This window comes from Haemaphysalis longicornis, unplaced genomic scaffold (assembly GCF_048455015.1).
Source record: "Haemaphysalis longicornis isolate Haplotype H1 unplaced genomic scaffold, Haemaphysalis longicornis Haplotype H1 scaffold_7, whole genome shotgun sequence".
Lineage (NCBI taxonomy): Eukaryota > Metazoa > Arthropoda > Arachnida > Ixodida > Ixodidae > Haemaphysalis > Haemaphysalis longicornis.
In genome coordinates, this window is record NW_027526422.1 from 87,548,037 (window position 1) to 87,573,788 (window position 25,752).

The 25,752-nt window shown below is 46.6% G+C and overlaps 1 protein-coding gene across 1 annotated transcript in view; it reads left to right on the forward strand.

The window, feature by feature from the left end:
• Nucleotides 1-25,752, forward strand: part of LOC144144570 (sodium-coupled monocarboxylate transporter 2-like) — a 72,025-nt gene that overhangs the window by 13,818 nt on the left and 32,455 nt on the right. The window contains exons 5-7 of the mRNA XM_077676078.1: nucleotides 9,004-9,071; nucleotides 16,961-17,112; nucleotides 20,588-20,728. Coding sequence (XP_077532204.1) covers nucleotides 9,004-9,071; nucleotides 16,961-17,112; nucleotides 20,588-20,728 — 361 coding nt within the window. The remainder of the gene's footprint in view (nucleotides 1-9,003; nucleotides 9,072-16,960; nucleotides 17,113-20,587; nucleotides 20,729-25,752) is intronic.

Genomic DNA, 25,752 nt, shown 5'->3' on the forward strand with positions numbered 1-25,752 from the left:
TTCTATCTATCGACCACCCTGCTGCAATGGACGCATTTTTTTTTCGAAGCTTGATTCAGCTCTATCTGCGCAATCCCTGGAAGAAAATGTAATTATGATAGGTGATATTAATATTGACCTGCTTCGTCCAACTCTCGCTTTGGTTTCCGATTATCTTGACGTCATTTCTAAATGGGGGTTGCAGGAAACTGTTCAAAAAGTAACTCGTTCTGAATTCCTATCTGGTCGCCTCGTGGAATCATGTCTTGATCATATAAACGTTCGAACTCAAAGGTGTACTATCCAATCTGCAGTCGTAGAATCGAAACTCGCGGACCATTACTTTGTTTGTTGTTCATTGGCTATTCCACCGATTGCGCAGGGGCAGTCATACCATAGCAAAGAAGTTTCGATCACTGACTACAAAATGTTTGATAATTTGATTGCGCAACACGACTGGGATACATTTCTTGTCAATGCGGCACCACCAGGAATCTATGATAATCTTGTTACAGTGCTTGATCGCTTTAGGGAGACAGCTACGCGCAAAGTTAAAATTAAACAAAGGAATTCAGAAAATAAATGGATGACCTCGGCAATTTTGGCGGCGATAAAGGAGAAAGATATTATCTGGGCGCAGTCCAGGCGAGCACCTTCGAGTGCCTTTTTGCGTTCCAAGTTTAAGGAATCTAGAAACAGAGTTAATGCCATGATTCGTTCGGCTAAGCGGGTTCATTTTCGGAAAAAATTCGACGACGCACGCTCAGACAGCAGAAAAACGTGGCGTTTGATTAATGACTTTAGAAAAGTTAGCAGTCGCAGCGGCAATAGTAATCGTTTCCCTTCTAATGTTTCCAGTAATGATGACAGCATTGCTAACGAATTCAATACCCTTTTTTTACGAGTGTCTGGTAGTTTGCCTTTCAGTACAGGAGTGTGCACTCTGCTTTCTAGCGTTTCGGAGTCAGCCTTTCTTCCATTTTTGGATGAAAACAATTTAAGAATGATAATTTATAGCCTTAAAGCCAATAAATCGCCTGGCGTTGACAATATTGCGATTAATGAATTACGCAGAAATTTTGAATCCTTAAAAAATGTTCTCTTGCATATCTTGAACAACATTATTGCAACAGGTGACATACCTGTGCAATTGAAAACGTCAACTGTCTTTCCACTCTATAAATCCGGCTCCCGTCTTAACAAAGAAAATTACCGGCCCATTTCCATCTTATCGAGCATAGCCCAGATACTAGAAAAACACTTGTTCTTAACTATGCGATGTTTCTTAGACAAACATGACATATTATCGCCTACACAGTATGGTTTTCTTGAAGGTAGGGGAACGCAGTCTTTACTGGAAGATTTTTCTGATCTTTTAAACTCGTCTTTCGAACGTAATAATGTCACTTGCGGTCTCTTCCTTGACGTCAGCAAAGCTTTCGACAGTGTTTGTCATGACCTGTTGTTAGAGAAACTTTCCTTACTTGGCTTCCGCGGTGTCTTCCTTTTGTTGCTTAAAAATTTCCTTCAGGGACGATACCAGTCAGTTAAAATAGGAGATTGTCGAAGTGCTGATTCATTAATAAGAGCTGGAGTTCCTCAAGGTTCTATTCTGAGCCCGTTGTTGTTTAATATTTATGTGAATGATGTTGTCAACGCTGTGCCAGTTTCTTTGTTTCAATATGCTGATGATACAGTTCTGATAGCTTCCGCTAAAGAGTATAAGGCGGCGGTGGTGTTACTACAAAGGGCAGCAATGAACATAATGGACTGGTTTAGAGATAACTCAATTAAAGTCAACGCTGCAAAGACGCAATTAATTTGCTTCCATAATCCATTAAAAAAAGTGAATCTTGATTATTCGTTCATGCTACATACATCTGATTGCTCCAGTTGCACGTGCAAACCTATCAAATATGTACCCACAGTAAAGTATCTCGGTCTATATATCGATAATGACCTCTCCTGGAATTCGCACCTTTCGTATTTGTGCAAAAAACTTAGGGCTGTATCGGCTCTGCTTTATAATATTAAATACTACATGCCTATATCTGTACGGAAAACTGTCACGCATGCCTTGGCTTACAGCAACCTACGCTACGGTGTAACAGTGTACGGTCACTGTTCACTTCGTTGGAAAGCTAGAATTGACGGAATTCTCAGATGTATTTTAAAGAGTGTAGCATACGATATACTCTGCTATGAAGATAAGGCCGACGTCTTTAAAGTATTGTCTTTACCGAATTTTGACCAATTATTAATGGAAACTGTCACAATAAAACATTTCTGGGCTAGCACGTTCAAGCAGCCATATACACCAGTTCGTTGTTTACGACCGAAAGACTTGTACTGCATTCCTCGTTGCTCAACTAGGTATGGTAGAAGAATGCGTCATTACTATGTCCCTTTCTACTTTAACAGATTGCCGCCCAGTATTTTTTCTGTAAAAACGAAACGCTCATTGAAAAAGGTATTACGTCGTGTAAACACATAATTTGCATTTTAGGGTGTAGTCGTGCCGAAATTGTGTTTATAGGTTTCAAACGCCTTCAGCCTTGAAAGCAATGCTATAGACTTTTCTGTCCTGTTACTATTGATCTTTTACAATTCCATTTTTTTTAATCAGCACTTCACGTTCTTTCAAACCATATCAGGTGGTGTGTGCTAAACGCTGTTTGTGAGTTGCATGACGTTCGAGTTATTATACACTAATTTCTGATAAGCTGTGATCCGTTTAGGAAACAAGCTGGTATTTTAAATCTCGAGTGCTGGTATTCTGTCAGGTTTAATCTGTGTCGTAAGTCAACTTGTTCTCTTTTTTTTTTCCCTTTCTTTCTTTGTATGTGTACTTAAGCGTTCTGCTATACTATGATTTGTACTTGTGTCAGTGTTTATTTGATATTTGCGGTTTCCGTTGCCTGCCAGGCGCTGCCGCTCAAGCCCAACGCGGCTTTGGCAGGCCTGCCTCCTTGTATTTTTTCAGTATTTTGCCCAATAAAGCATTATTATTATTATTATTATATCAATTGAGTTCTATGAAACGGCGCCCAGTCCAAAATCGGCGTAACGACTTAGACCTTAAAAAACGTCGCACTTAAGATAAACGGGTATACTGAAGAAACTAAAGGAAGCTCACTCTAAGGCGTAAAACTTGAAGGTAGCAAAGCTGTACGCAACATTCACGACCATCACAGCGAATTAAGTCCACAATAGCCGGCGACTCGCTTATTCGCTGCCGCAACGACCTTTACTCTATGACTGCTGGTATCAGTGTGAGCTTCCACCTTTATTTCTTGAAGTAATACTCATTGTACACCACCTTTAAGGGGCGTACGCTACGACGTTTCTCGTTGCGAACAGGTGTTGCCACGATTATCCATACGCTGGTGTTCTTGAGTTCTTTTTTTGCCAATCTTGGCCAATCTCCCAAAGTGTGTATGCTTGGCTTGACAAACATGTGCGGGGGACTCTGGGCTGCTTCCGCGAGGCACGCACACACGAGCGCTCGGAATTTTCTTCGATTTTTTAATTGTCGGGTGGTCGCCGCAAACTAAGCCAATCTCCCTAAGTGGCTATGCTTGGCTTGACAAACGTGTGCAAACTTGCCTTGGCAACGTGCTCGTCCTGTGTTCCCTTTGTTCGAGCGCAGTGTCTAGAGTGCCGTCCGACGGCACTGTAGCTGATCGTTGTAGGCATGGCTAGAGTGCCGTCCGATGACATTCGAATATTTAACACTAGGCTGGCACCTCCCAAAGTGTCTGATTGTAGTGTAGAGGGTCCGTCTTAGCTTACTGATCCGCGGGTCGGTGGTTCGACACCGGCTCTTCCCTCGGTGTTTTTTTTTATTTATTTGAAGTGTAATTTTTGAGCCTTAGGTTAGTTTTGGTGTATTAAATAATTTTTTGTGTGCGTTAGGTTAGCGTATGTTATTTTTAGGTTAGGTTGACTAGCTTTAGGTTACCTAGAGGGATGTGCTGCCATCGCGGCAATTTTGTCATAAAACGCCGGTATACGTCGATATAGCGGAGTGCTTATAAAACCATCGGACGGCAATCTAGACACAGCCTTGTTCGAGCCGCGTTTTTTCAGCGTTGCGTTTTATGAAGGTTTCAAAATGCACTTTCAATAACTAGCCCAACTCAAGCCCGAGCAATGCACATACAAGCTCTAGGCATTTTTTAAAACGCAGAGCACATTAGGGGCTCGCCTTGTCGTCGTAGCTCACTCGCTGTACCAAACTAGAGCCACACGGCGTTCCATCGTACCGGCTGTCGTCGCGGCGTAACCGAGAGGCTTCGAAAGCCAAGTGGTTTATATAGTCATAAGCGTTCGAATCTCATGAACCGCTGGCGCTTGTCATACATCTCAGCAATATGTAGAGCAATCAAAACTGTAGGTACATTTGCGGGAAAATATACGTAATTAACCGGCAGCGCCCGCGTTGATTTAGTTTAGCTTTAACGATAGCAAGCGAAAAAAAAGTGGCAGTGAAATGCCGGCACGTGCGGGAGGAAAAGCAAGCGCAAAAAAACCGAACTCCCGCTGGCGTAGTTTCAGGCAGGGTGTGCGCGAGCACTGCGAAGGCGGGAAATTTGAATGGCATTGGGTGGCAGCAGTGAGTGGATAACGGCGCTACAGCCCATCATGGAGAATCACTGCTCTGCATTTCCGGCAGCTTTCACACTGAGTGGAACGGCTGTATTTTTTTTTAACTGCCGGGCGGTCGCCGCATTCTTGGCCAATTTCCGCTGGGCAGACAAATGGGTGCAGGGGAAGCTGGGTGGTCGGCACGAGGCGCGCACACACGAGCCCTCGGCACTTTCTGCGTCTTTTTTAACAGCCGGACGGTCGCCGCATACTAGGCCAATCCCCCTAAGTGGGTATGCTTGGCAAGACAAGCGTGTGCAGCGGACCCTGGGCGGTTATCGCGAGGCGCGCACGTACGAGCGCTAGGCATCTTTTAGATGCAGAGCATCTGATTCACTCGCCTTGTCCCTCCGGCGTCGTCGTCGTTGTTGTCGGCGTTGTCCACCCCTCTGCCATTCTCCTCGCCGCGCGAGCTGCGCTCTCCGCCGCTCTCCGCCGCTCACCCCCTCTCCTCTCCGATAACGAACACTCTCTCGCGAGGGGCATTGGATTGGATTTGATTTGATTGGATTGGATTGAATTGGCTTGGCTTGGCTTGGCTTGGCTTGGATTCGGATGGATGGGATTTGGATTGGATTGGATTAAACTGGATTGTGTTGGATTGTGTTGCGTCATAGCCGCGGCAGACGCGCTGGGGCCGGCGCATGTGCAGTACTCTCTCTTCCGCGGTTTCCTCTCCTTCGGGCGCGCTGCGCATATAACCGGTGTGCCGTTCTCCGGCGAAGCAACATCCACGCTTGGCTCAAACACCTAGAGTCCACGCCGCTTTACAAGTAAGCCAACGTCGTCATCGACTGGGACCAGCTTACGCAGTCCCCTCAACGTTATGCGCGCTATAAAACGCGTTCCCTTCGCCGCTCCGCCTATGCGTCGCATCTACACAGGGGTTCCCGCGAGGGGAGGTGGGAGTTTTTGTGTTTTAACTGCCGGATGGTCGCCGCAAATTTGGTCAATCCCTGTAAGTGAATCCTCTTGGCTGGACTAACGTGCGCAGGGGACACTGGGCGGTTATCGCGAGGCGCGCACACACGAGCGCTAGTCATTTTTTTTTTTTGGTTTTGTAACTGCCGGGCGGTCGCCGTAATCTTGGCCAATGTCCCTATAAGTGGGTATGCGACACTTGACAAACGTCTGCAGCGGTCCGTGGGCGGTCGTCGTGAGGCACGCACACACGAGCGCTAGGCATTTTCTAGTTGTTGTTAACAGCCGTGCGGCCACCGCGAGGCTCGCGCTCATGTGCGCGCGCTCCGCAATTTCTTGGCGTTGTTTTAACTGCAGACATGAAAAATTGTGATTTGCTAAGCAGCTTCGCTGTAAAAAATAACGAAAGAGTCCGTTTTTTACGTTATCCTCCAAACAGATTGATTGATTGATTCATTGACTGTGGGGGTTTAACGTGCCGACGCAACGCAGGCGATGAGGCGCGCCGTAGTGGAGGGCTCCGGATTAATTTTGACCACCTGGGGATCTTTAACGTGCGCCGAAATCTCGTACACACGGGCGTTTTTGCTTTTCGCCTCCATCAGAAAAGCGGCCGCCGCGGCCGGGAATCGAACCCGCGACCTCGTGCTCAGCAGCGCAATATCCTCCAAACAGGGACATTTGATGCTCTAATGGAATCTTATTGTTATGACACCCGTCATGAGTGGAATATGCGAGCACGGTTTTCACAGAATATCTGCTTCACTACCGCCAACAATATGCAAAAGGAGTTCCATCGCTTCACTGCAGGGAACACATTATTTGCTACCCCACACCCTCATGTGCACGCGCACGAAAGCAGAGACACGCGCAGAAACGCACACTAGATCTCACGCACTCGTACCCGCCCCGGGGGCTCAGTAGCTAAGGCGTTGTGTTGCAGATTACGAGGACACGGGTTCGATTCCCGGCCTAGGCGGCCGCTTTTCTGATGGAGGCGAAAAGCAAAAACGCGCGTGCGTACGAGACTTCGGCGCATGTTAAACATCCCCAGGTGGTCAAAATTAATTCGGAGCTCTCCACTACGGCGCGCCTCATCACCCGCGTTGCGTCGGCGTGTTAAACCCTACAATCAATCACATCAATCAAGCACTCGTACAGTACACTCTCACACACACTCACGCACTCACACACACACCCACGTCCACACACACGCGCACTTGCTCTTACGAAGACACATGCGTGAACGTACGCGTACACACATGATCACTTACGCACATATTTACTCATACACGTGCACTGAAACACAAATCGCACTCTCCAAAACTCCCACGCACACTCACACATGCGTACACTCACACAGAATACCCACCCACACTTTCTCTCTCTCTCACGCACACACACAAGCACATACACCGACACTCTCACGCACACACTCTCTCTCTCTCTCTCTCTCTCTCACACACACACACACACACAAGCACAAACGCACGCACGCGCGCACGCGCACACACGCACACACACACACGCGCGCACGCACGCACGCACGCACGCACACACACACACGCACACGCACACGCGCACATGCACACACGCACACACACTGTCTTCACACACACAACCACACATATTTGTCGTCACAAGATTGACTCGTGATTTGTTTCAGTTCAAGGGTTCGAGTAGATGTCCCGCAGGGCTGTGCGTCTTTTTTCGGACAGGCGCCAAAACATGGTGATCGCGAAAGTGGAGGTGGAGAAGGTGTTTATGACCCACAGCGAGGACTTTGAGCGCATCGACTGAGTGGATCATCATACCAGTAGAAGCAAGTGCTTGGTTCATACCATGTGGTTATGACGTGATCTGAAGTGATGAGGAAAGCGTATGAAGGATCTCCCACGTAAATAACTTGCCGCTGGACTCCCGACGCGGTTTGTACTGTATCACTGCTCTTACAAAATGAAGGAAGCTGAAACTAACGCGTATTACTTAAAGGTGCCGAAGATGTAAGCAACTTTCGCGACCATCGGGAATGTTTAAGTCCATGATCGCGGCCGATTTGCTTTTTCTTCGCTGCTGCAGCGACCGTTGTTCCATCACTGTTGCTATAAATGTGAGCTTCCTTCATTTATTGTACGTGATAATCTTTCGACATCACCTTGGAGGGGCGCACGCTATGACGCATCTTTCTCGTTCCCAGCTAGTGTTGCCACGATTGCGGCGAACGCTGGAGTCTTTCGTTTCGAGCAAGTGTTGCGGCGATTACGGCGAACACTTGAGTTCTTTTGCCAATCATAGCCAACCTCCGTAAGTGGTTATGCTTGGCTTCCAAATGGCCGCCGGAGAGGCTGGGTGGTCCACGCGGGGCACGCACTCACGAGTGCTTGACATTTTCTTGGTTTTATTAACTGCCGGGCGGTCGCCGCGAGGCTCAATTTGATGTGTGGGCGCTTGGCAATTTCTTGCTATATTTAACTGCGGACACAAACAATTATGATTTGCTAAACAGCTTCGCTGTTAAAATCACACCGAGATGTTCCTTGGCGCATTTCTGTACTTCACTCCCCACGTTTAACCACAATTCCATGTGTCTTTTAAACCCATGCGCTTGTCCTGGCGTTGAAGGGGTCGCATGTTCACCAGTGCTAGGGCACCGGAGCCAAAGAATACAACATTCAGTTGACAAGCCGCAAATAAGTACACAACAATATAAAAATGGGAAAACAACATGAATTAACGGAATTATTGGCAAAAAAATGAAAACCTACTGTAGTGTCTCCTTAAAGGCCTTTTCTGAGGCTGCGCAGCCCTCTCTGCACTACTATCCGTTTGAATAACGGGATGATACTGATACAAGTCAAAAGAGGGCGCCACAGCGCCTCTTTGCGAACGAGTAGGAGCAACGCCGCCTGTATCAGGCAATGTTATACTGGCGGCGTTGGTAGTGCATGTAGGCATATACATGCAACGTGCAAACTGTCAGTCTTTCCCGCCATTGACGCCCAACAGTTGGCCCGGATCGAGCGAGGAGCTTGCTCGCTAGCATAAGCGACGCCAGATGGTTTAAACCATGTCCACTGTAGTCACTAAACGTACGAAAATTGCAAAAAATAACATAAACACAAGCTGTTCAAATTGTAACACACGGGAAACCCTGGCGATCACTCTTCCGCACTTCCGACATTTCGCGTTGAGTGGAACTGCGTTAATTCTTATACCTGCATTTCTCAGTACATTCTTGCGAGGTCAAAGGCACTGAAGCCGAATTTTCAAATAGACCTTTTTGGGCCGGTGGTGTGTAAGTTGTCCAACTGAGAAACTAAGTGTTGAAGTGCACCCAGGCCCATTTTTCTATCAGGTATTGCCGTGCCACATTTCGACTTGGTGTACGTAATAAAGGTTTGGGCTACACCAAGTTACAATAAATAACTAAAAAAAACACGTTCCACTTTTTTCCAGTCTTCCAAATTCCAGTGACCTGGTGCAGCCTCACAATAGGATTCACGGCAACCGTGTACACTGCTCTGGTAATATCCTGCACTCGTACCTTTATTTATATGCCTTAGAATTTGTACGATCTTACGTGCAGGGTATACGTGAAGCCGGAAGTAGAGCTGCCCCACTGTGAATGAGCATGTTTTAACGCAGATGCGATAAATCGGTAACGTTATAAACAACACTGTTGCTGCACATTTCTCTTTCTGCTACGCAGCCTGTTGTGTCCGCGCTGTGGTCGCGAAGCTATAGTTTCTTTATATGCTTCCTACGTAAGGAGACTTGCGTATACTACGCTAACAACGGAGTAACCAAAGAAACGTGAGAAAGCCGCCCTCGCGCTTCCAGGAGCCCCGCGTAATTTAGCGGCGGCGAAAACGAACGCCTTGATGTATATCTGTTTCCTCTTTTACTGATTCGGGATGAAATGGTCCTGCGGTAAAAGAAATGCGTTAATTACAGCTGAAAACAACAACAACAAAAAACAAATTAGCACTGCTTCCACTAGTGGTGAAAGGCTGGAGAAACCGCAGTGCTGGCGGACCCTCTACGTCACATTTATTTCCCAACTTGCGGCTGAAAGTTCTCCACGACTGGCAGGCCCAGGTCGTTTCGGCCACGGGCTTTCGTATCTCTCCTAAAGTGGACCGCCTTAGCACGCGCTAGAACTGGCGGTAACCGGCTTCGCGAAGTCGGTGTCTGCAGCACGAATGGCGTCTGTAGCGCGAACTTGGCGTCTGTAGCGTCTGCGATTCCCACTTCAGGTGGGAACGTACGTGAACTGGCAAGGAGAACAGCACGCGAGAGATCATGTCATGAACGCTGGGCAGAGTGTTCTCGAAGGTCGAGCTGGCTGATGCCGGGCGCTTCTCTCGAGGCGCATGCTTACGTACGTTCGGTATTTTCTGGTATTTTTTGCGAGCTGCTCACGTGGCGCAAGCCCGCGCGAACGCCTGACCGATGCCGGGCGCTCCTCACGAGTCGCACGCTCACGTGCGCTCGGTCTTTTTTCTTGGTATTTTTTTACTGGTAACGTTGCGCGGCGGACCTAAAAGCTTTTAAACAGCTGTGCTAATAAAAGGCTTCATCTAGATGTGCAAAGGAAAAAGCGACACCAGTGCTCGTGAAGACGCCCGCTGCCATTATATGTATACGAGAAGCGCGTAAAGTGCTGAATTGTGATCGCGTTCAAAGGAAACGCAATTTTTGGACTCCTTAAAGAAATCTTGAACAGCCACGTTTGTTGCGCCAAATAATTTCCGGTTGCGTTAAGTAAGGGCTTGGCTGAAAAAAAAAAAGTATAACAAAAAAAGTTGCTTAGTCAATGCACGTTTCTGACTTTGATGTATACGTTTTGCGCTGCAGTCGATCAGTAAAATCAGTAATAAAAATAAACACGCTGTGGCCCTCTGCGAAACAGAGCACTGTAAACAGAACGAGTAAAAACAATCTTACCCCACACACGCTGTAAAACTTAAAGGAAAAACGAATAAAAACTAAAATAAAATGCACGTTGCTTGATGGCAATCACATCACACGATTCGCGCAAAAAGCGCTTTTCTGTGGTGCTTGGAATTTCGGCCTTGAACTATTGAAAGTGTTTGCGACTGATAATGGAGGAGGAGGAGGAAACAACTTTATTGGGAAAACACCTGCTGCGGGGACGCGGCCATAGAAAAGTTCACGAAAATAAAAGTGCAAAGTAAACAATCTCCCAAACAAAACAAGTGATATCCGCGAAGAAAAAATACACGTGGGGCATCCTCAAGCAATACAGGCGAATTTTACTCGGATATTTTTAGGGGCGAAGCTTATTAGAGGGTCGGGCAGTCGGCTTCTCATGTCGTCGTATTCTCATGCGGCCACGGTACTAAAACGCCGGGACACTTGTTTTCCAACTCCTCGCCATACAACGTAACGTGTACAGTCAGCGCATTAAAAAATCAAATTCAAATCTGTTCAAAATAAATTAAAATGATTTAGATATTTGTGTACGCTCTCTGTCCGCTTCAGCAATCGTCAAGCACAAGCAGAAGCCGTTTGTAGGCGGGCTATAATTTGTTTTACACTCAAATACCCACCGGCGCTTGATGCTAGGACTGATCGGGTCGGGTGGTCGGTCGAAGCAAAGAAAGGCATACTTACCTGGTGCCGTGGCGCTGTTATCACTAGTCGCTGCGCCCTGATATGTGGGTTATAATAAATTCTCTTTACCCCGGCTTAGAGCACGAGTTGGCACCTCTAGGCGAAGGAGGGTTTCGGTTACGTCGTTCCACGCGGATTACAGTGGTCAGAAACAACATCCTGAACAAATAATATACTACCGTATTGACTTTCAGCTAATTTATGAACTCTTTCTTTGAAAACCTGTGAACTTTCTGTGGAATAATTTTGCAGTACCTTATTTCCCCACTACAGACATTTGTTGTGTGTGTGTGTGAGTTGAATGCCCGGACAACTTGGACGCTGATTGGTTTTTCTGTTTTTAGGGCAGTGCTGTTACCGCTAGTCGCTGCATCCTGATATGTGGTTTGTGATAAATTCTCTCTTCACAGGGCGAGCCTCCAGGGCGAGGCGTTGACCCCTGCGCTTGTGTTGACCCTGCCTCTGCCCAAACTGGGGCAGATGGAGCATGCAAATTGCTTATATTCAGTTCAACACAAGAGGGGGCGCCACCTCCTTAGCAAGCGCGCGATTACTCCTCTCACCGGCGCTTCTACGGCGCCCAATCAGCGCGCACCATGTTGCAACAGAGAGAGTTACAATCTGAATAGATTTATACACTGAATGCTTCGCCCCTCTCCAGGTTTCACGTTAGTGAAGATGACCTAGGATTTTTTATCGTGAAGATTTTGGCGTTTCACGGCCCAGACATTGTCGAAGAAACTACACCGTAGGTAGCATGGTGCCTACACTTTAATTCTTTTCACGCCTATCAAGCGTCCGTCTCGACAAGTTTTTGCACGCTTGTTGCAAGCGTGCAAAACGCTCTTTCACGCTGAAAAATCACGCTTCCTAAGCATGACTTGCGCGATGCGTAACACTTGCGAAGCGTGAGTACAAGATATTTTTGGCACGCTTATTTTAGGCGTGATGAATTATTACGTTGAGCGCTCAGGCTTGCCATCCGTTACTGGCGACCTTCTTAACGCTTAGTGAAGGCGAAAAAGAGGTTTTGTTTTTACCTTATGCGGCGTTCTCCAGCTGTTTATAAGGCGCCTCTCTGACCGCCAGAAATCGTTTAGAAAGAAGGCTAAACAGTGACAATGGTTGCTGTGCCGTAATTATGGTCTGGGTAGCTTGGAGCACCCACCAAGCACCTAAATACGGCAAAACAAACATCCTCTTATTTCAGCTTTCTTTTTAAATGATTTCTGACGGTCAGAGAGGTGTCTTATAGACAGCCGGAGAATGCCGCATCAGGTAAAGACAAATCCTCTTTTTCACCTTCTATAAGCGTTAAGAAGGTTTTCAGTCACGGATTGACAAGCCTCACGTTGCGATTACGGCGTTAATTCTTCTTTCTACATGGCCCCAAACTTAGTAGTGTTAGCGGAATAAGGGGGTTTATAGTTGCTGCTCAATTGCGGTTGCGATAAACCCAAGCGCTCTTGAAAGCAGTGCAGAACAAACGTTCAGGAAGCATCTTGAACAAGTGCACCTAACGAATCCCACGCAATTAAGCCTGTGATGTGCATTCTTTCGGCACCTATACCCACACGTTTGGGAAGAAAATTAAGTGATGTAGTCTGGTGAGGATTGCTGTGAAGGTTGACATTTTGAGTCAAAGTGGAGGAATAATACAGAACAAGAAATTTAACAAATTTCAAATTTGAGTGGAACTTTTTATTCACAATAACACACATGAATGCTTCCTAACCGAGAAATAGGAAAAAAAAAACTATAAAACAGGCTACAGATGAACTCTTGATGCCTCCTTAAACAGCACGGGAACATTTCTATGAACACAGCTCAGACGAAGTGTGTTTCATCAACAGATCGCGTAGCATTTTTAGCGGCCATGGAATTTCGTCGGTGCGATCACGTGTAAGTACTACCCGAACGAATCCTAGCAACTGCCTGAAAGCAGTCGGATACGAAACGTCCTCTATGTAAAACACACACACACAGCACAAAGGCTTTTTCGAGTGGCGTGTCCAGTTGCTACATCACGAGTTCTCGGGTACTGCCGCATACCAGCTGCATCACGTCGCCTCACACGGTGCATCGGCAAACGACGTCCACGGGTGAAACCTGGCAAAAATAACATAAAAGGCGGCTTCAATATAATACTATTACAGACTGATGCGTTCGAACTATCAGCGCACGGAAACTTCTGCCGCGGCAGCACAATCGCGCACATTTTTATAGTGGCCTTATAGCGGCGGTTCTGTACAATTGGACATTATTTTGAACGCTTCGTAATGTGCGCGTACACTGTGTGAATTTGGGGTGTACAATAATTTTAGTTCTGTGCAGGCGTTCTGTGCAGGACGAAGAGGGCAGGCGGCTCTGTCGCCATAAGACTAGTCTTCTCATTTGAGCCCAATAAAGTATTCTCTCTCTCTCTCTCTCTCTCTCTCTCTCTCTCTCTCTCTCTCTCTCTCTCTCTCTCTCTCTCTCTCTCTCTCTCTCTCTCTCTCTCTCTCTCTCGCCCAAGAACGGCCAGCGACGCGTACCGCGAGCGCGGCCGCGAAGTTTAACACCAACGCCAACGACCCAAACAAAGATCCCGAGCGCGAGATGTTGAGACCGACGGAAACCGGACGGCGAACGAGAGACAGCCACGATAACAAGAAACACAACCTTTCCTTCTTTCTTCTCATCTTTCCCGGTCGACCGCATGCCTGTGTGAAACAGAAGTTGCATGAAGAACTAGGCTTGGCACAAATGCGAAGTTCTGAGGTCAATAGGTAGATCTGCCCAATGCACTAACAACGTCGTTATTCAGAAAATAGTTCTACAATATGTTATGAGCAAAAACATTAGGAAATAATTTGCTTACTTGGATATTACAAGCGACCATGCATGACAGCTGACTGCCCACTGTAAGAACGATGTCCGGCCGGAAAAGTGGGGTTCGTAAGAACGGCATCGCGTCGCGCGAGAATTCCCCACAGTCGATACTCGGTGTTCTCGCACCTATAACACGGCACTCCACACGGGCCTGTCGATACCAACTTACTAATCAGGTTGTTTCTTCTTCGCGACTTTTGCGAGCAAGAAAGCGAGCACTCCGCACGGTACACACTTGAAGGCCAGGAAGGCACGACCCACAAAGGGCCTGTTTCGACCAATGCCTCCAACGGCTCTAACTCCGTTTTCCCGCCAAATCGCTGAAGTGATCGCCACCTTTCAATCCTTTTGCATGACAAAATAAAGAAAAGAAGCGCAAGTCACCGCAATATGCCGCAGCGCGCCCGACGGCTACATTGTGAATGTATATCAGGGAATGTATATGCGTGATTGATTGATGATTGATTGTGGGGTTTAACGCGCCGACGCAACGCAGGCGATGAGGCGCGCCGTAGTGGAGGGCTCCGGATTAATTTTGACCACCTTGGGATCTTTAACGTGCGCCGAAATCTCGTACACACGGGCGTTTTTGCTTTTCGCCTCCATCAGAAAAGCGGCCGCCGCGGCCGGGAATCGAACCCGCGACCTCGTGCTCAGCAGCGCAACGCCTTAGCCACTGAGCCACCGCGGCGGGTATATGCGTGATTAGAAGAGGCGTGATCACTGGCGCGAGATTTTCCTTAGCGCGATTTTTTCGGTTTACACGCCTTCAATCTTGCATCATGCGTAAAGAAGGCGAATGTGCGTTTTCCCGACCTGCTTCACGCGTATATGGAAGAAAACAACGCGTATTTTGAGTCACGTGGTCTCAAACGAAGTTTACGGCCCCAAGGAGCGTGTTTTACGCTTACACTGCATGTAAAAAAAGTTTAGAGTGTATATGCTCGCAACCCGGCACGACGGTAGGGACATGCGCGGAAGACGTCCTTCTTCTCCGCAGTGGAAACAAAGTGGCCTGTGGTCGGGAGTGCGCCAGAGGTCACTTTTGCGTGGGGGCATTTCCCGCGGGTACGGCAGGTTGCTACGAGCCTTTCGCGACGGATGCCGCAGTTCCTGATAATTTTCTTCTACGTTTCACTGCCCACAATCGCAATGATGATGATTCCGGTTGCGATGGCCTGAATCGATATTCCGTTCGCAAAAAAGTACAAACCCGGCACTCTCATTGAAGTGCAGGAATATAATTAAACGTGTGGACATACTTTGCACTGTCCCTAAGCTGACAAAAGAAACCAATCCACCCCTATCTACGAAAATAACTCGTAAAAGTGACATAGGAGAAAATTTAACAGTATATAATTACTCGTCTTGGCTAAAATATGAACGCTATACTGGAGCCCAAACCCAGGTACTTCACATCAAAAATTGTGATTCCACCCCTAGGCTTCTGAGCCCAACAGCTAGTGGAGGTGTTTTAGCAGCCGGAAAAACGAATAAAGGTAATTCTTCAATGAATGCAGTAGATTGTGATGGGTATATACCGAAAATTCCGTCCTTGTACCTAACTGAGAAAGGAATTTCGCTTGCCTGAAGCGACATTTCATTTACAGATAAGTACAGGCCTGTCAGTCAGGCCTTTCACATCAAACCCGTGATTACAACCCGAGGCTGCTGAGGACGAAAAGCCAGCGGAGCTGTTTCAGCCGCCGGAAAACCGAATTACCATGAAACCAGTAGATTGAGCTGGGTCTGCACAGAAAGTGCCGGGCTGGTACATATCTGGGAGCTGAATGCCGCTTGCCTGAAGCGCGTTCCGTTTCCATATCGGTGCAGGCCTGGAACCGAGGCCGGTCACCTCAATACCCGTCATTCTTGCCTAACCGGCGTTGAGGCGCTGGATTACTAGACCTTAGTGATTTTGTGAATTCACTGTCGTTTTTTCTGATATTTTTTTGTCAGGCACCTTCGCGACTTTGTTGGTTAATTTTCAGCTTTTTATTGTTTGTTTATTGGTTAATCATGCAAGCTCTTAATTAGGTAGACCTTTGAGATTTCGTTGCATCGCTGTCTATTTTCATTTGATGCTTGCGTTTATTGTGTGTAGATTTGCCTATCGATAGCCAAATTGCCATATTTTGCTGTTAACATCGAGGTTGCCCATTTGGGCGAGTTTCGGATTTGGGCTTGCTGTCGCTTCATTTGGGTATCTTATTTGTTCGCCTTTTTGTTTTCATCTTCATTTAGACTTTTACATCGATCATACCACATAGCTACGCCCGATATGCAGGCTTGTATTGACACCATATTTAGACTCCTCGCAGTTATGGAAGAGGGGAGCGCACAAATGCTTACGCTAAGAGTAACAATCAACTTCTACATTACTTTCATTTTCCAAAGCAGCATTCTGATCGCAAAGCAGCGAACTTCGGGGTTTCTGCAGCAACTTTCTCGACAGCATGTCTTAATTTGGGTTGCATATACCCCACAAGTTGCGCATACCACGCCGAATACGGCAAAAGCCAGGGGGCTGAAAATATGAGCGTAAGACTATACTACGCCATAGGAAGCATCTGTCACTCTGAACTGCGCGGTCATTCACAGGGTCCTTATCTCATTTCAGCCTCAGCTGCCGAAATTGTATATTATGAGGAACCAACACTACCGGAAACGTCTGTGATTTCTTGTGCACAAAGATCAATTCGTGTCGCAGGTATTCCGGATTATTACATCAAGCGAACCTAGGTTGTTCTGATTGCGAAACTCATGACCAAAGAGGAGTAGTCTTTGATGATAGTGAACTGATTACAAAACGATGTTCTAACCCTTACCTTACAGCGTCACTGTGTGAGTTTTCGGCGTGCTGCAAGATCAAGGCTGTCTTACACGTGCCTTGTCATGAACGCAGGGTGGCCTACGGGGCGTCGTATGGACCGACTGCGTACAAGCTCTCATTATAGTAGCCGCACCGGCTACGATCATTATCAAGGTATTCTGGGACTCGAGGGCCAGGCACCTGCGGCCCTTTACATTCGAAGACTTCAAGCCCTATGCATTTCAGTGAGCCCATCTTCATATTGTAAAGATGGAGGGTATGTAGCGCTACCGTCTACCAAAGACTGCAGTAAGCTGTCGAGTAATAAATGACCTAGTTTGTATGTATTGAAAGTTATCTACGCAAATATAACTTAAAAATTGCCAGTATCGTAACTTTCAGGGGGAATAATCACAGAGCAGAGTTTAAGTAGGACGGCTTACGTGTCGGCGTTGATTTTGTCTCAACTTAAGCGGGGGAACCACAAAAACGTGACATTTCAGGATTGGCCAAAGAAAACCAGGATGCGGTTTAACAAGTAATAGATAAGTTAGGAAAAAAAACCTAAAGAAATCTTTTTCACAATTACCTTACACCGGTAGGGGGACAAGTAATGAGTTAGAAAAAGTAAATGAACCCCTTCTCCCCTGAAACAGAAGTGCACGCGAAGCTTAAGCTCAGTGAAAACGACAACGAATTCCTTCTGCCAAAACCAAAACACAAAACCATTGAAATCAAAACGCACACCGTTGATAGCTCACAACCAAACTGTTCACTGTTCCTCAGCTTTAGCCTAACTCACGGTGTAGTGAACGAAGCGCGGCCTACCTATTCTGCGGCCGACGTAGAACTGGCTGAATCGTCCGGACCGCATTTGCAATGTGGCGTGATGCGCAGCGTATAGCGCGCGCCAGCTGCAACGCCGAGCGACGCCGTGGTGGTAGAGTAAGAGAGATAGAGAGATAGAGAGAGATATATATATAGAGAGAGAGAAGGAGAGGGAATTCCAAGGAGGGGGTCTTGCGCGATATCGACGGCGGAATCAGTTGCGGCATGATCCGGCGCGCCCCTTGCGTGCGCGCAAAAGCAAGCTGCGGATGCGATGCGACAGCTGCAAGCAAGGAGGAAGGGAGAGGGAGATTTAGGCGAACACCACCAATTGCGCGTCAGCCAATACAGGCTTCACTTGAAAATACCTATTCATAACGCCCAAAGAAGCCATGTCTTCAACAACGGTGATATGAAGGCTTGAAAAGGTCAGTTTTGTGGAATAAAAATGTTACCGTTAAATATCATGAGCCAGTCCACGTATGTGACCAGCGAAGCTTTTTGGCGCGCAACATAGAGGTGACACAAAATTTAGGTGAAACGTATGAGCAATTCCTCTTCTCATGAGAGTTGAGGGTAGGCATCTCTAAAAAAAGACGCATAACGGTGCAGCAGTATTGTTCTGAGCATGCGCGATGAAGTTGGCGATCGGGTTTTTTTTTACGCGCAGAACAGAAGTTCACGGAACCCTATATAGCCTTTGGCCTCCTCGCACTCAGACCACTCCAGCCCGCAGGTTAAAGGAACACTGAAGGCAAATAGCGGGTTGGGCTCAAACGAAAGTTCAAGTGCCACGAATCCCACTTACCGTGCATTCGGCGGCGAAAGATGCTTTAATTGCCGAGAAATTAGCAATTTAAAACCGCATTCTATTCCTCGCGCCATTTCATTGCGCTTCGCGTGACGTCAACGGTTGGCGGAAGCGAGTGAGACACTGGTGTGGGCTAGCAGGAAAACTATAACCTACCGAGCGAACCATCGCGGCCGCAGGAGCCACTCGTCGAGCACTCCGTGCATACGACAAAACAACTTGCCGGTCCCACACATCCGTTACCCGCCATTCTCTGAGCATTAATCTTGGTGCCGCTCGGGACGTTAGATGGTGGTTAAGCAGTGTGAGTGCGCCGCACGGCCTTTTACTTTCCCTACTAAAATTCTACCCAACAGCGCAACCGCAGCGAGGACTACAAGGGCGCTCTTCTGATCTGCATTCTCGTTGTGGATAGTCGGGTTTTAGTCGCTTTGACGCACTCGACTGAACTGCGTAATGCCATATGTTAGTTTAACTTGTAACAGCGTGGAACGCAAATATGTTTCCGTGGTGATATGGTGACGCTTGTTGCTCCATCCGTTTATGTTTGATAAGCGAGTAGCGTATTAGCCCATATGCCAGAAGTGTGCCTAGAGCTTTTACGAACGCCAAACCTGTTACTAACAAACGCCTTGGCGCCCTTATGAAATCAAAAACGTGCATAACACGATACAAATATCCTTTTACCTAAGTACCACCGTGGTGGCGGCATAGTAGCACACAACGCTCTGAATCAAAAGACCCGTGACATGCGCTTTGATGCCGAAGCGCGAAATTTACAGGCGATCGATTGACTCCTGTTCGTTGTAAGGGTTGCGCTCGCTTCCCACGATTTAAGTGGGAACAAGTCACTTCATTGAGGCGTAAGGCAAGAAGGTTTTTTAAAGCTCGCGGACTCTTTGCATACCCGGTGCGCGGTTTAACCGTCGCTAGTGATAATTACAACATCGTTAGACAGTTTCACCAGCAAGAGCACGCAATCGAATTTCATCGAGAAGTGAAGGCGACCACAACACACCCCCAGCTTCGGCCGCCGCTGGCCTGGGTGCAAAACTTCGTCCGAGCAAACAGCGCTACGTGAGGGAGGAAAAAAAACGTGTTCTATCTTGTGAAAATTACTCTCCACAGAAGAGTAGAATAGTGGAAGGCCGATGCGCTACCTGCCACCATGATGTAAACAAATGCGTAACAGACATGTGACTTTGCTGAACCTGCAAAAACCACTGCAACATAAGCCGGCGCCGTGGCTTGGCAGCTTGCGAATGTCGGCACTGCTTGCATTGTACCTGTACACTTATAATTGTTTATGACTTATGAAAGTCAACCTGCAAAGAAACATTTTATGTGTTTCTTTGAGAGCTTGTGTGCGCGGCTGTCGTAGTTGTTCGTCACGTGACTCAAGGCAGATCCGCTCAATCGCCGTTGACGTCATCTCTGCTGGGCGGCTGATAGCTGCATGTTTGATTATTTACGCGATTATTTGCAAGGTACTGACCCGTAAACTGGTATATTCGTTTTATGCGGATGCCAATTTCTATTTCGACTAACTTCGGCTTTGTCTTTAGTAGCAACCGTGAAAGAAACGTTTTCTCGATGCTCAGGGCGCATGCCACGCTGCGGCCAAAAGCTGCAGCTCTGGCCGCAGCTCTGCGGTCGCAGCTCTGGCCGCAGCTGCAGCTCTGCGCTTCTGCTACCATAGGTTTTTCCTCCCACGAGAAATAGAGCAAAATGAAAGTGGGCGAATTCGCGTTGTGTGTGGTAACTTTACTTCCTCACGTGTTCTAAAAATGGTGGGGTGAGAAGGCTGAACTAGCTCCCAGTGAAGGGATAAACTACCAACAGAATTCACTACGTGCGACAGACGTATTCAGGAAAATATCTGCCTACTGTAAAAACAGCTCGCACTATCCAATGTCTGCTTAGAAATGCCGCGTGGTTAATTTAAAATTGCCCCTTTGGAGAGTAGCAACGATTCTTCAGAGGCATTATTTAAACGCTTCTCAACTGAAGTTCTCTGACATTGCTTTGTAATGGGGTTGTCACTCAACGCGTCTGTAATCATACGGGTGTTGTTTTTGCAGAGCGAAAGTGGACTTCACTCAAGATGAAAACCTGTGGTCGTGTCTCATTGGACTCTTGTGGGGCTGGGTCTACCGCGCGGGGCTTGACCAGATGTCGGTTCAGCGCTATATGGCGGCAAGGACTCTCGCGGATGCCAAAAGGTAACATAACTTTAGTGTGTGATTGCGCTTTGTTTCCCGCCTAGCATTTTGTTATTTTTCCTGATAAACACAAAAACTTGAAGTTATGCGTTGCCCAAGGTGACGACAAAAGGATGGAAAAATATCAACGGCGATAAAAATTAAGCGCATGGGGTGACATCAGCATGGAGTGACGGCGAAGCAAAATATGTCTTAATATGTATCAATAAAAGCTACTGTAATTATGTGAAAGACTCCATAAGAATTTGAGGCACTCTCCAGCTAATGACATCATCTTTCGCGAATAATATCAAGGTTTTCTTACAAGTACTGATCGTCAAACAAAAAGAACTGCAGGATAACGAGACACTGGCAACTGCGAACTGATAAGCGCTTTAGCGTGCCAACATTACAGCTCAAGAGTACACACGCGTGTGTGTATGGGGAAGTTGGTCAAATGAAATTCGGAAGACGGCGATGGTTTCGAACAATCCGGCGGCTCTACAGGGTCGAGGTGACGAGGGAAGGGGTTACTGCATGTCTGCAGCAGTAAAAAGCTCTTCGAAGAGACCTAGAATACTCAGCACTGGTTTCTATATTAAACTAGGCTTAACTGCGTGCGTTGGTTGTGGCAGCTATTTTTTTCATTTCATTTTCATTTTATTTTCCTTAAACATGCCCAAATGAGGGTATTATATAAATGGTGGTGTGAGCATAGGAGGCAGAAATTTGTAGCCACACAAAATTAAGAGGACAGATGAGCCGTTACTTCGGCACTGAAAGAAGAGGGGCTGGTGATTGCATCTATATAGTGAGGGAGGCCGTTCTAGTCTTTAGCAGCGCGAGGTGAAAAAAGAGGAAGCAAAGGGGGTGATCCAGGGGCGGTGACCTGAAACTTGAAGTGCATTACCGGTAAGATGAGATATGTACGTGGGGGGAAGGATTTAAGGTGCGCAGTTGAGTGGAGGATAAAAGAATCCATGAGAATGAGAAAGTGTGGCGATGCTGCAGGAAAAGAAAGAGGCTGCAGTCCCGATTGTGATTTTAAAGATGAAATGCTGTACCAATGGGGTATGCAGAATGAAAGAATTTAGTAGCAGAGTTTTGAACAGATTCAAGTGCGTTTATGAAATATATTTGGTGTGGGTTCCAGAAGGCCCATGCGTATTTAGGTTTAGAAATAACAAGGGATTTGTACGCGAGTTGTGTTGGAGCATGGCGCAGATGACATTTCAGAAAACCAAGCGTTTTATTGGCCGAGGCGATAATGTTTGTTACGGGAGTCTTCTACAAAAGATCAAGCGACAGAATAACGCCAAGGTATTTGAGCGAAGGTGCTAGGTTTATTGTAACTTTATAAATGCTGTACGGAGAGGTTGAATGATTTTTCCGGTGGGTAAACGATATAACTTTGCATTTTATAGTATTACGTGCCATCAGCCACACATTGCACCATTCTTGAATATGAAAAAGGACGTGTTCTAGGGCTAGCCGACCGGATGTGTTGGTGATGTGCCGGCATATAACGCAGTCATCACGTACAAACGAGTATGGCTTGAAATATGCAATGGAAGGTCATTGATGTGTATCAGAAACAGAAGGGGGCGAGAATAGACCCTTGGAAGACGCTCACGTTACCGGGTGCAAGGTTGAAGACTGGTTATTTAATGTTACAAATTGCGAGTGGTTGCTTAGAAATTCTTTTATCCAGTTAAAAATATGTGGGCCTAATTTGAGCTGAGAAAGTTTTAGTAACACACTTTGGTGGGGAACGTTGACAAAAGCCTTAGCGAAGCCGAGAAATATGACATCTGTTTGCAGGTTAGCGCCAAGGTTAGAATGAAGGCCATGAAGAAAACTGTCCAATTGGGTTTCGCAATACAGACCTCGACGGAAACCATGCTGGGAAGAGTGAAAAAAGTTGTTCGAATTTAGAATTTTGATGATTTCTGAATAAATGGCTTGTTCCTAGAGTTTGCAGGGAATGCTCGAGAGAGAGCTAGGACGATAATTGAGCGGTGAGTTTCTATTAACCCAATTTAAAGATTGGAAAGACCTTCCCCACCTTCCAGTCGTATGGTATATCGCATGTTGAAAGGGAGTGTGAAAAATTGAACACCAATACATGGCAGAAATATGCACGGTGTTTTTTAGCAGTTTCATGTTAATGTCATCTATACCAGATGATGGTGTTGGTTGGCTGTTCTGGATTAGCTATACAATACCATCTATAAAAATTTAAGATGGGGCATCAAGGAATCAGTGATTTCAATGAGAGCAAAACAAGGCACATCGCTCTCTTCAGGAGGAACAAGAAAAAGTGAAGCTAAAAACATCCGCAGATTCTGGGTCGGAAACGACCCAGAATCTGGGATAGTCACTCTCCGCGGCATAGTATTTCTGCCATGCGCGAGATGAGTTTTTTTTTTTTTGGCTGCGCGAAAAAGACGTTTCTTTTTATTTCCCAGTCTTTTTAATAAGTAGGTACATCAGTCTTTCTGGTATTTCACACTTTGTGCTCTAAGTGATATTTCTCTTTTGCCTGTATTCTGTACGAATTTCAACTTTTCCCCCCTTCCTCCTTCCCCCACTGTAATGCCTTGAAAAGGCGCTGTGGGTACCATGATAAATAAATAAAAGAATGTTTTGTAGATATGTACTGCTGCACTAGAGCGGGTATTCTTTCTTTGAAAATCAGCCAGTAGCGGTTTGTGGATCGTTGGTCAAGATTAAATTCAACGTCTGCAAGAGAAGCAGCAAGTCCGTCCTTATTGTACAACGTGATTGTTTTCTTGTGGGTAGTGCCGGAGTGTAGCGCGAAGGCAAAATCTGCATGCACGACTTTATGTTCGCTTATCAGGCGCAGATAGGATATTGATGGCAAGCTCTTAGTCGGGTCAGTTACTATCAAGTCTAAGATATTATCAGAATAGCGTACAATGCGCGTTGGCTGTAAGAAAAGTTTAGTGAGATGATGGTTCAGACCTAATTCTGCAGATTCCTTGGCGTCCGTGGGAGAAATAACTGCAAGATTTTCGCAGGTCCAACCGTTATTAGGAAAATTATCATCCCGAAATATAAGCAGATTTAGCATGTTAATAAGTTCCTGGGAAAAGTTTTGGTTGCAATGCGGCGGTCTGTATAAAACTCCTAGAATGACGGACTGAGGTGAAGCATGCACAAGTAGCCACGGTATCTCAAGACTGGAGGCAATTTTTACGACAGAACCAATTAACTGATCAATCACAGCGATTAAAACACTGTAACCACGTGAACCAATGTTATCCTTCCGCTACACATAAAAGTTTGGCAGGTCATTCAGTACTTCTGCATCTGATATGTCATTATTGAGCCAGATTGAAATCACTGCTTCCATTATGCCCTATCTTAATTTCTTTCAGATGACATCAATAGCAACCTATTGATCCGTAAGGATCAATAGATTGCTAGTGGATAACAGGACAAGGTTAGATAAAAGTTCCCTCCTGGGGAGAGAACTCCGTATATTGGTTAGCACTGAGAAAACGAATAGCTGAGTTCTGATGGAGCGACGGGTTGTAAGAACACTTTGGTACGGCATCTTTTTATTGCAGTATGGTTGCTACGAGAGGGCTTTCACTTCTTGGAAAGCCTAGTCAAAAGCATTGGCACAGATTTAGCTTTGGCGAAAGCGACCAGTTGTTTGCGGGCGGGTTGAACATGAAGGGAGAAATCTGCACCAACGCTATAGAATGTATTCGTTGAAAAGTTTAGCATTGAATTTCTTCGCTTGGCAACACTGCAAACGGCCACAGACATGGCCGATGCGCCACGGACACGGCGCAGCCTGGGCCACTGCGGCCGCACGCCGAAGAAAAAAAAGACACTGGCGTGCGTCATCTGCTCCGTTCCAATCCGATTATAAACTGTGGCGCCAACAGCGATGTTATTAATCGCACTGACAGTGAACTCGACGCAATACTTTGTGTTCGGCAAAGAGTTCGTAGCGTGAAACACAGTCATGTGATTCACAGTCGTGGTTAGCACGGACAAGTGCCGCCATCTCGCGGAGCCCGACGTAACGAGTGACGGCGCGCTCCCACGGTTGCATGGAGGAGAAGAGGGGTGCCTGGTCTGCGGGCCGTGCGCACAAGGTCGGCTAGTAACAGACGCTTGGCCACAGATATGGCGGCGAACACTTGGTTGCCTGCATGCATTCAACGCCATTGAATACCAAGGATAATTGGTTCCTTTAAATTTAGGACCTTGTGAAAGTATTGCGTAGTTGGTTTTGAAGCTTGAGAACTTTACTATTATGAGGTGGCGGCGCTTGGGATAGTGACGAGCGAGTCGGCGTTCGCGTTCTATATGTTTTTCGTCAACGGCCGTCTTAAGGTTATCACGACAGTGACTGATAATATTTTTTTCTTATTCCGCGTACGTTTCATTCGTAGATGGGTCTGCCTGATGTCAAACATTAGAGAACCCAGCTCACTTTCTGAACAATACATTGAGCAATGAGAAAACATAAAACAACTCAGAAACTGCATTTGTTATGTAAAAGATTCGACCTTGTCTAGAGAAAAGGAGTCCCAGCACATCTAGGCACTTTATACGCGTTGCAAAGTGAAGCGTAACCGAATACAACTGAGTTATTGGAATGTTGACCTGCCAGTAATGTTTCCCAGCAAAGCTGCGGGCTCAATGAGGCGTGCTGGTGTGGGCGGCGACCTTTCGCTACTGTCGAGGCTGCGTTCGCCGACGATGTGGATGGTTCAGGCTCTATGACCATGCGTATACGTACTTCCTGGCAGAGAACCCTATAGAACGTTTAATACCCAACTGAACTCCAGATGCCGGTTTCACGTTCAAATTGTCATTTAATGCTTTCGCACGCGTTGGCAGGTATAATCTGTGAATACGTGCTACGTGCCACATCCCATGGGTGGTTTTCGATCCCACTGAGCTCGCATAATAAAACAATAGACTTCATGCTACGATCCATGGACAATAGGAGAATTTTTCGGAGCCTATACGAGCGCCGCTGGGCACCTCCACGAGATAGG